The sequence below is a fragment of the Larimichthys crocea genome, chromosome XXIII (genome assembly GCF_000972845.2).
Source record: "Larimichthys crocea isolate SSNF chromosome XXIII, L_crocea_2.0, whole genome shotgun sequence".
NCBI classification, from domain to species: Eukaryota; Metazoa; Chordata; class Actinopteri; family Sciaenidae; genus Larimichthys; species Larimichthys crocea.
This window is the reverse complement of record NC_040033.1, coordinates 14,599,487-14,611,489: the sequence shown is the minus strand read 5'-3', so window position 1 is coordinate 14,611,489 and position 12,003 is coordinate 14,599,487. Positions and strand designations below refer to the sequence as shown.

General features: G+C 40.0%; 1 protein-coding gene across 3 annotated transcripts in view; it reads right to left on the bottom strand.

The window, feature by feature from the left end:
- The window catches only part of ofcc1 (orofacial cleft 1 candidate 1), an 87,852-nt gene that overhangs the window by 29,572 nt on the left and 46,277 nt on the right, over positions 1–12,003 (bottom strand). For all 3 annotated transcript variants that reach the window (XM_027274009.1, XM_027274007.1, XM_027274008.1), the window contains one exon: positions 1,701–1,952. In XM_027274009.1, coding sequence (XP_027129810.1) covers positions 1,701–1,952 — 252 coding nt within the window. The remainder of the gene's footprint in view (positions 1–1,700; positions 1,953–12,003) is intronic.

Sequence of the window (12,003 nt, the reverse complement as noted above, 5' to 3'; positions counted from 1 at the left end):
GTGCCGATGTTAGACAATAAGGTTCTTGATCAGTGGTGCAAAGTAAGTACATTTAGCCAAAGATGGTGCTTAAGTCTTAATTTATACATAGAGTATTTTCATTATATGCTACAACTGTACCACATTTCATAGAGAAATATTGTATTTTTCACTGTACCTTTTTTATTCCACAGTTACACTTACTAGTTATTAGTGTTTTTAGCAGATTAGACCTGTAATGAGAACATAATTTATTGTATTATACATTGTAATGAAGTACACATAACTACCCAACAGGACAGCTACAAAAATGCTGCTTACATTATATGATTCATAATAATATACACATCACTGGTTGCAGTAAGTGTGCATAATTAACACTTTTAGTTGAATAAAATTAAAGTAAGACTGTTTTATTACTACTTAAAACAAAAAAACGAAGAAAGAAGGAAAGAAAGAAAGAAAGAAAGAAAGAAAGAAAGAAAGAAAGAAAGAAAGAAAGAAGGAAAGAAAGAAAGAAAGAAAGAAAGAAAGAAAGAAAGAAAGAACGAACAGCTCATAGGTGACTGATGCACAGAGGCCAGAAACTCTGTTGCTCCTGGGCACACTTTACTCTCAGCTGATGTCCAAGGGTGGATTATGGAGAAGCAAAGATGGACAGAAAGACAGAGTCTGAGAGGAGGAAAAAAAGAGAGTGAGATAAAAACAAGAAGGGAGGGAGGCCTGTCATCACACTCTGCACAGCTACTGTCACTCTGTCCCTCTCCCTCTCTCTCGTTCACTGGCCACCACCAGCTCTGGCCATTGCATGGAGAGAGAAATGCTCGGAGGGAGAGCAGCAGATACGGACATGTGGAAGTTGTCATCCGACGTTGACCCCCTCTGTTTTCGCATTTTTGTTTTTTCACCTCGCATCCACCCCCTCAGTCCATCCTTTTTTTTTTTTCTTTTTTTTTACATAGCCACATTTTTTCCATTCCTCTGCCTTCCCCTATCACTTTCCATGATTAAAACACGTGATGTTTGCACCCCCATGATATTGTAATAAAATCCTGCTTGTATGCATGTTTGCAGCCAGCTTGTTTTATTGTGATGAATTAAATCAGCACCATATGCCATTGAGATGCGATTTAACAGTTCTGTGGTATCTTATTGCTGTTTATTATCAATGCTGTGTACCAAATAATAACAATAAATTCCTTCCAAATAATGTAGCCTTTTGGGGCTTAAAGCCGTGTGGTGGAATCAACAAACTCTCCCAGCAACGGTTTGTTAATATTGAGAGAGTCTTGTTAAAATGTTAATGGGGGGATTCCAAACAGATGATTTGGGCGTATTCAGTGTGTGTGTGTGCATGTATGCCAACACACACACTCCGACACAAACTGCACATCCTTTGCTCCTTACCCCCTTCACATCTCATTTCACCAGCAACAATAGTTTGCATGTGTGTTTCCTAGCTTGCATACATGTCTGTTGAGTTGCGCGAGAGTGTTTGTGTATGCATCTCCAATTTGCCTACGTGCTTCAGTAATAAGTGTGCATCTGCCCTCCATGTAAAGGGATCTATGTCAGCAGCGATTTGTGTGCTGAAAAAGTGTCTTTTGCTCCGTGTGTCTATACACTCCACCCCTCTGCCCATACAGAGTGTGTGTGTGTGTGTGTGTGTGTGTGTGTGTGTGTGTGTGCATTCAGCGTGATATCAAAGGAAGCAAACTCACTTGTTGACAGGAACTGCTATGGCCTGGAGGTAGAGCCACTGGCTGCAGTAATGCAGGTAGAGCCTCACAAACCACATCAAAGCCAGCAGCGGCATAATGAGGCCGAGCTGCCGAACGGAGCCACGCCAGCTACTATGCGGCTGTTGTTGCCTCGGCAACGGTAGGCCCAGCTCGGACGGCAGCATGCGGAGGGCCAGGCGGGCTCGGTCAGACAGTCGTGAGGGGCAGGAGCCAGATCCAGTCAGTGCTGATCTGTTTTTAGGCAGAGGGGAGTCAGACATGCCATACATGATATAATATAATCTAATAATATTTATTCAAATACCTTTTTTAAACACAATAATGTATTAAAGTGTCAACCTTTAACTGTCAAATGTCCTAGAACTATGCTCCTTTCATTCTTGAACACAGGATGATTAAATAGTTCCTGCATATGGGTGACAGTGTCAGTAAAGATTACTGCAAAATATATAGTGTATTGCCTGCAGCGGTTGCAATCATAAAGGTAAGTTACCACACTTGATCTGATAGCCTGTATGTTTGCATTCACAGTGCAAAAATCGTCTATTCTTCGCGTCACATATATGTATTCAAATGCATTATTTTTGTTATCATCAGATACATGCATTGAAATGATATGTGTTTGAATACTACATTTCCCTAATGTAGTATTCAAATTGACACACATTCACACGTGTACACAAAAGTAGACAGACGCACACACACACACAAACAGATAGGAATCCCCTTCAGCAGTGTTCAGCTTCCCTCAGCAACTCTGCCTCCTCTGTGCCGCCCTTTGTCAGGCCTGCTCAACTATTCCCTTTCATATAGAGGGCACAGATGGAACAGTGGAGGCGAGAGGAGAGGAGAATTAAAAAATATGGGTTAGCCTAGCATAAAAAAACATCACACACACGATGTACAACACTATACAACACGTGTCTGTGTGTATAGTAAATTAGTGTGTATAGTTACGTGTACAGGCATCCATTTATTACAGTTTGAACGTGTCAACACAAGCAGACACAGATGACCTCCATCGTCTGGCTGACAGTAATTAGGCCGAGGCTAAAGTAGGTGTATAGAGTGGAGCTATGGTTAGCATCACAGAGTGTGACTTTAGGCCTTTGCCCGTGGACATCCCTGTGTCTCACCACTGTGTCCCAGAGCACAGTTGGAATTCACTTTGTAGTGTGTATCTAGGGAAAATGGTACACTGCCTAAAGACGAAAAATGAGAAAAAAAACAGAATCAATTGTATCCCCCCCCCCCCCCTTCACTAAATAATTAGTCTAGACTTACATCAAAATGCAGCATTGTGTTTTCTTCTGCTTGTATTGCTGCCGAAATATGAACCGGCAAACAATTGAGTGGAAAACAAAAAGAGATCATTTTTTACTGTTCCTGTGAGGTGGGTACACTCTCTGAAGTGTTAAATTGTTTGAAGTTATCAAGTTCCTTAGTGGATGCGCACAAGAGCGGTGGTGTAGCATACGGCACACGTGGGAGAACTCGACATTCATTCAGAAAACGCTCAGTCAACAGTTTGAGCTGATAAATATTCATAGCATGGATGAAATAAACTCAAGCACAGAGGATAAACATCTGTCAAGTCAGTTACCGGTCAGTTCTGTGGTTGAGATTTTCAACTACAGCATGTATGCCAAGAGTTCCCAGGCATATATGCTATATATTTCCTGTGCGAGGTCAGTAAGATGCTGTACTTACAAGATAATATACTGTATGCAGTAGAGAAGTAGGGAGAATTATGTTGCATCTATTGCTTTTTCATTATATGTAAATGAAATCATCTGAAGGCACTGTTCATTGTTGTTTTTCTACTATTAATGTTACATGAAAATAGCAGCTATTTATAATGCAGTGACACAGCCTCCATATTAATGAATGACAGCGGCGATAACTTTAAACCCTGAAGCTCTCAAGTGTCACGCATGGTAAAGAAGCCATGCATGACACTTTAGATTTACAGGAGATATTGTCAAAATAGACATGACGGCTTTTCAGGTCACTGCAACAAAAACAAAAAAAAACAAGTTTTGTTCTGACTGTATGATCTTGATAAGTGTTTATACAAGATTCTGAAGTGTAACGCAAACAGAAAGACGATAATGTACGGGCAAATGTGTATCACTGTTTCTCTATTATGATTTTGACAAAGGCACTTCCAGTCTGTTCCGAGCTTTATCACGGCTTGCTTCAGTGTGTGGTGTAAAACTGCTTTCCGCATGTCTGCAAAAGTGGAATTACAGAGTAGACAAAAAAGCAGTGTGTCACAGACACAGGCAAGATGCTACCCTGTCAAGTGGCATTAAACGAAAACAGCAAATACAACCTGACGCCCATCTTTCATATAATGAAGATATTGATGATGCATGAAAGAGGAATATTTTTAGACGTCTTCATGTGGCGGCCTCTTCCAAGGGAAACTGGTAACATGATGTGAAATCTGTTATCACCATTGAATTGATTTCATTATGGCACCTCCAATTACAAAAGTACAATACAGAGAGAGAAGGAAAGGCAGGGGGTGGAGGTGTGGGCTTTTTATCTTGCAGGAACGAAGGATGTTTCATTCCAATATCACAGCTTGTCCCCTGAACGACTGATAGCATGTGGCGTAGCGACCCAGAGATGAAACTAACCATTTCAACAGGCATGCATTGGCACATAATGCTATATTTTAATTGTAGTTTATATGATTCTGTGAAATCTGGGCCAGAAGCTGTTCCCTCATTATCTTCTGATATGTTTGGTGTTCATTCCCATGTCATCAAAGCACAGCGCAAAAGAACTCATCATTCTCCTTAAACCTTGTCACAGAGTGTCAGTGCCTGTAAATCAGATTTAACTAGCGTACATCTGTCAACGATTGGAGCGAGAACTATCTCCTGGACTGGTTTTCCCAGGCTGTGTCCCTTAACATTGTACGCCATGACAACAAACAGGAGCTGTGCTCTTAAAGATAGCACAAAGTGAATAGCAAGTACAGACAAGTATTAAACCTCTGAGATGGCATGGGTAATGAGAGATGGAGGAGCAGAGGGAGGTGAGGAGTACAGTGTGGTGTTACATTTAAAATAGCAGATTTATGGCAAGAAGGCTCCAGGGCCGAGGAGAGTGAAGGTAACCCTCAGAATCCCTCCGCATCGCCCTGATGGCTTAATCCCTCCAGTCTAAGGCCACTTCAAGTATTGGACTTATCCCTTTATTTTGAGGATTAAGTTATTTTCTGTCACTTTCTTATTTGGGCCACCGGCATTGTTTATAAATGCACTAAAACCACACATCTTTTCCCACATAGTCGAACAATGGTTTGCTGTTGGCTGACTAGTGAAAGCAAAGATGCAGCGTGGAAATAGACTTAAAAGATTGACAGATAACGTGATTGTTTTCTTAGTGGCCCAGATGCACGAGTGTTGTGGTGATTATGGAAGTGTAATTATCTTAGGTGTTAAAAGATAGGACTGGAGATACCACATCTTTGTTTACATTTCATTTATGAAGGATGCTGATAATGCATTTGGCTTTGGATTTTGACAGTATCTGTCATCTGTCCTCTGTCGGTTACACAACCAGCTCCTTTCCTATTGAGGCTTTGAATAGTTGGGGAAGGACAGAAACTTAGTTTGCAACTTGTAAACACACGTACACGTGGAAATTGGTATTGCATGTGAACATCCAAACAAAATGTCAAGTTTAAATTGAACTTGCTTAGAAAAAAAGGGAGCTTTTTAAGCTAATTAGAGTGTGTAACCCAAACCCAAAACAAATGAAATATCTTTATGGTGAAGTAACAACTCCTAAAAAAGTAGTTTACTTACCTCATTGTCCGACTCTAACAGACCACAGACATCCTTCACTGTTAGAAGATGCTACTGCACTAACTGTGCAGGCATTACCTCATCTAAATAACAAGTAGTTTTGTATATTTATCACTATGGTTTTAATCACAGCTGAGATTTAGTCATAGGAGTTGCACTGTGTATGTCAATGCAGATGTGTTGTAATATAAAAGAAACATGCCATATTACTACTAAAGTGCCTTCACCAAGCCAGGAAGCACAGATGTCACATGATGAGAGAAGTCTTATATTTGCATAAATAACCTATAGAAACAATTCACAGCCAAATTTTAAACTTTAAAGTAATGCCTTTGTTAAATGAGATGTACCATGAGAATCTAATGCACATACACACACTATGCTGTTCACAACTGCCAAAGACAGCAATTTACCATTTCTATTGTCTGGAGTAATTCTGGTTGTGAATATTTGTGTTTTTAGATAATGTATATCTATATTTCAATTCTGTGTATATATACTCCCATACATTTACAGATATAAGATACAAGTTACATACAAGAGCAGTGTGTATTTATTGTATATTAACTCTGTGCTGCACAGGAAACATGAAACAGATGCATACCTATGCCAATCCAAGTTTACATCAATGTCCAGAAGCTGGTGTCATTCGCACAGTAGAAGCATTAAGCTTTAACTGCGTAGTTACTGCATTTACGCAGAAGCACGTAGGTGTACGTAATGACTGGCATAAGCAGGGCTCTGCACAGGTGGGGCAAATAATGCAGGAAGCTATGAAACCTTTACTAAGTGGAAATCACAAAGAAACCCGCTCCCACAAGATGTATTAAATGATAATCATTGGTTACTAAGCTAGTATCATTTTTGCAAAGCACCTTGAATATGTGTGTGTGCATAAAAACAAGTTGAACAGAGCAGCATATGCCCGCAAGGCTTTTAGATAATTGAGTCATTTTTATATCATCTTGAGAGAAGTTTTATTTATAGTGAAAAAAAAGTCACAAAAAAATCTTAAAAAAAAAAAAAAATGCTTTAACTTCATGCTTGCTCTTTCTCTCTCACTCCCTCTCCTCTTTTTTTTCTCAATTTTATTTGTTCCAAGAACAATTACCTTACCATTTGGGGGCTTTATAAGCAGAGTTTTTTTTACAGAGACCCTGGCAAAGTGAGAATACACATAAATGAGTTTCATTGACAAAATGGGAGCACAGTGGCAGGTATTTGGGGTGTAGTTAAAAGAGAATTATGGAATAGTGACTCAGCTGCAGAACTGGAGTCCATCATCATATAATTAAAATAGTATAACGATGCACCACCAAATTATCAGAATTATTTGCAGCTGACAGGGAGTGTAGGAGAGCGTAATCAAAAGCAGTGAAAAAAAAAAAAATATGTTCCACTTAATTAGGAATCCATGTTTGACTAATAGTTGGCTGCTCATTTTTACAATGCGAGGGAGGTTCTCGCATGCAAGCAAGCATATAAGGGAAATGGGAAAAGCCACAAGTGCTCTGTGCTGTTGATCAGCTGAGATGTAATGCTGGCACACGATCACAAGCTGATAGAAATGTTGCATTGGTGATTATAAATGGCAGATGAAGAAACATTCTCATTAGCATCATGGTGGTAATTAAGAGCATGATGTGGGTCATTTTATGTAGGCGACCAAAACTCCTACTTGGGGTTGTGATTCTTTGATTATGATCAATAATTTTGCTACTGATCACTTATTTGGTTCCTGCTTGTTGCCTGGCAACCTCAAGCTAAGCTAACTAGCTGCTGGCTGTGGCATCATATTTACTTCACAGATATGAGTGGTATCGATCTTCTCATCTTACTCAAGAAAGTAAATGAGTGTTTCCAAAACTGTCGATCTATCTCTTCAACACATGAACAATTGCATTGTGTAGCAACAAGCTAACATCCCGTCGTGCTTCTTGTTCTAGTACAATTCAGGAAAGTAGCACTTTTCCAATATCAAAGTCAGAGATAATGATGAAACCATGAGGAGTTCATTCTCATGTCATACCATAGACATGGATGTGAAAGAAATTTCTCCAATACACAAATATTCTTCCTCTAAAGCTACCCAAAGGACTATTCAAGAACTCTAATCTGATAAGTGATAATCCATCTTTGTGCCTCCTGCACTGGCCAAACAAACCTCCTCCAACAATGTGTTTTGGCCTCCACACACACCTTGGAATAGTTTAGATGTATACATGAGGTAGCCTTTTCATTGCCATGCAACATGTGGCGTTTTTATGGAGCGCCGGACTTAGCACGAGAGGGGATTAAAACATGGAAATGGCAGGTCCCTTGGTGCACTATAAACTAGGGTGGAAACATTTCAAATGCAGATGCACCTGGGATCAACAAACACACATACAGGGACTTTTCCAGGCCCTTGTTACATACTCAGCTACCACAACTACCACCACCACAGTCCACAACAATGAAGAACAGGTTGTTTTTCTCTCTATAAACTTTTTTTGGGGCAGTGAGAAACTACTTGAAACATGGAGCCAGTACATGTGTAATACATCTAATGATTAATGCATGACAAATAATAACTGTTCTAAGTAGATCTATCCATTCATCAATTTGGGTGAGGCGTACAGGGAGGAGTGCTACGGAGGCTGAGTATGGGCCTCCAGAGAGTTGCATCAGTATTTAAATGGATTTCACTTCTCTGACCTTGCCTCATAACTGCAGGACATTGTCACCAGAGAGATAGAGACAGAGAGAGAATGAGGAAAGGGTGCAGCGAGAAAGATGGAGAAAATTAGAGGCAGAGAAAGTGAGATGAAGACCAAATTAACGAGAGAGAGTGAGAGGCAGAAAGGAAATAATTACGAGCCAGGGAGACTAACTTAAAATGTGTAATATGTGTGTATGTAAAGAGCAAGTAAGTGGGTAACGTACAGAGAAAAAAAAAGCAATAACGAAGTTTTCTTTGCCAAGACATGACCTGAAATGCCAGCCAGCATCACAAAGCAAACCAGGAATTTGTGGCTGCTGGATCAAGGCTGTTTTTCTACATGATGCAGCCATACTGTCACTTTCTCTCTTACTTCATGAGATAACACCATTTCTTCTGAGTAGTAATATCATAATTTGAATGTAACTACAGTAAAATTCTGCTGTAATACACTTGTATTGCTCCAAATGTCCAGCTGAGAGTGTTGCCCAGTAACAGTGGTGTAACAAAGACACCATCACATAATAAAAAAAATTAGCAAAAAGCATCAACAGCAGTATTTTTGGATTTCAAATAATATATTATAATAATAAAATAATAATAATAAGAAAATATATAATAATAATAATAATAATAATTTACTGGTTTGTGTTAATCTGAGTTTATATGTGTTTTTTAAATGTCAATCGTATCTTATATCTGCATGTGTGCCTCCAAACAAGTAATGTCTAAGAAGCACGCAAACACCTAACTGTAGTGCAATTATTAATTAAGCATGCTCTGCTTTTAAACTGACAGCGACTAAATTAGGTGCAAATTCTGATTACATCGACATCTCTAACCTGTCAGTTATATTATTAGAGCTGCCCGTCAGTGATGTTTTCCCAAAAGTTCATATTTATTTTCACAGGGCACAGTGTATTAGCGCGTGTTTGTGCAACGGTGCATTAGCTGACATGTATCTGCATGTAAAAATCCACTTTTAAATTGTTGGGGAGTTGTTTGTTGACTTTTGCCATCTCTTTTTATATGTTTTTGTTGGACTGGGCAACATGTGATTACAGTTTTCCTCCCTCTCTCTCTCTCTCTCTCTCTCTCTCTTTCTCTCTCTCTCTCTCTCTCTATCTCTCTCTCACACACACACACACACATCTCATCTCCCATGCACAAATTGAATGCAATCACTCATATGCTCTCACATACACTTGCTGTCATTCTTTCTCTATGTGAACCCCCTCCTCCCTCTCCTTCTCCTCCTCTCTCTCTCTCTCTTACGTGTCTGTGGGAAACACATTCATTTGACCCGGACCACCAATGGGACCGCAGTCGGCTCTGACTGACACCCACATCACTGCAGATTAACCAATCATATCGCAACATTAGCCTGTCAGGGAGCTGACAGCTCCGATTTCCATAAAGGAAGCAGCACGTTGATTGTGTATGTGTGTGTCTGTGAGATTCAAAGTGACCTAGGGCGCGTCTGGCCACAGAAAACCCTAACATGTGCACTTGGGCCGAGTTAGCCAGGGGCCTCTGTTTCACACACGCATGCACGCACAGGCGCATGTACACACGCAGACACATTCCTGCCCCCTCAGCACAGGAAAGAGCCCTGGAAAGCACTGGAGACCCAGGGGTGAGCAGCACTGCCATCTCCACCCACCTCTCCTACCAGCATTACATCAGAATTGATTGACCCTTGCACTGAGTTGTGATTTGGAGCTGCAGTATGCAGGGGATTGACATCCTGAAACTAGCTGTTATTTCAGGTGTTTTTTTTACTGCAGGCTGATCTCTCTTTCTCTCCACGATGATTTTTCTTTTGCAAAGGAATGACACTGCAGGGTGCGTGTTCTGAATGTTTCATGCACATGATCCTCTGTAATTAGTACCGCCGACCAATACAGATGAGCAGCCTTGAATAATAGAGCTATACACTTAACTGCTAATCTTACACTTGAGCATGTACACACACTCACAACAGATGGAGGGCACAGGAAGATAGAGAGACAGAGACACACAGTGAGTGAGTGCTCTGATAGGCTCGGTTGGGGGAAACGGGCGGAGAGGATTGTTGGTCCCCAACGAGGCGAGCTAACTGGGGGAAAATTAGGTCAGTGTGTTCCCTCTGACTCCACAACAAGAACAGGCTGTGCATGTGCGTGTGTGTGTGTGTGTGTGTGGGTGGGTGTGCACGTGTGTTTTGCTGGTGCACCTACATTGCCATACTGCACCACGGCAGCAATGTACTGTGCAGGTCGGTGCTTGTTTGTGTTCTCTGCTAGCCACACGTTGGCATGTGAGCGGATGTGCCACCAAGGTCGGGTGTAATTTTAATACAGGTGATCTTTTTTTTTCAACCACTTCTACAGCTTCAATCCAGATTTAATAGTAGTGTTTGATAACTAGCTTTAATCCGAAATACTAAAACTGTATTTATTTTGACTCATCATTCATCTAATTGAAACAGAAAACTAGGATGTAACTAATCATAACATCATATGCAGTAACAAAATAGTTCTGAATATGAAAAAAAAGAATAAGGTTAAGTGACATTTATCCCCAGTTGGCCATATAGTCTTTTGGAATAAAAGCTTTGGGGACAGATGGAGTCAGTTCTGCAGTCATTTGGCCTCCGGAGGATGTGGATGCTCTTCTACCTCCCACCCAGCTTTGTCTTTACTCTGTGTCTCTCTCTGTTCATGTCTCCTGATCAGGACAAGTCACACATACTATAATTGATATGAGATTTAGGGGGTATATTTCAATGTAATTAGAATCTTGATAATTGGACTAATTAGATCTAATTGCTATGTGAGAATGACTTTGATTAAAACAGGTTTCTCTCCTCAAAACCAGAGTAGAAAAAAAAATAGTTGGGTGACATTGGTGAGACACAATACTAATGCTAATTGGCAATAATCACGGATGCATGAAACTCAAAATCTGTATGACTAATAACAGGTTTTCCTCAAAACAACATTTAATGAGTCGTCAGCGTTAAGTTAAGTTTAAGATGTGATTTTTTTTTGTGATGAGGTTTGTGAAGCTTATATACAAGCCAGCAACAGTATCACTGTGTTGAGCACACTTAGTGAGAAGCACTGCTAAAGTGTCCTCTAAGGTGTCAAATGAATTCAGTCTGAGTATGTTTACCTTTTCTAGAAGTTGTTGCTGCATTAAATTGGCCCTATCAAATTACAACAGCCATATTGAATCAGGTGCTTTGATTTTTCTCAGTGCTATTCTGTGAGAAAAAAAGAAGGTGGTTAAGATTACACTTGTAGACATCAAATAAGCTGGAAGGTCGGCAGGAGTCTTTCATGCATGTTCAAACAGATAGCAGCAGCATAGGAACTCAGGGAAGAAGAAAAAAAAGAAGAAGAATCATTCCTGGCTTGTTTTCATAGTCTTTTTCATTTGCCCAGGATTGACTTGCAATTGTCAATACTTGCAGTAAAAGGTGCACTGTGTTGTCTTTGAAATTGTAATTTATGGTTTACGGTTATTATGATTCCATATACTGTACCATGTAAGCTTTTTTTTCTTCTTCTTCTTTTTTAAAGGTGGTATGCGTGCTTCAGGAACATAATCAAATTACTATGACAGAAGCAGATCTTGGCTCCGCTGAAAAAAACACTTTAAATATAAAAGTAAATCACATATAATAGAAACACCTGCATCCCAGAAGATGTATATAGTTCTGTTCGTCTAAATAGGTGAGGTTATACTCCTTTGAAAAAACAGGTGTTCGTAC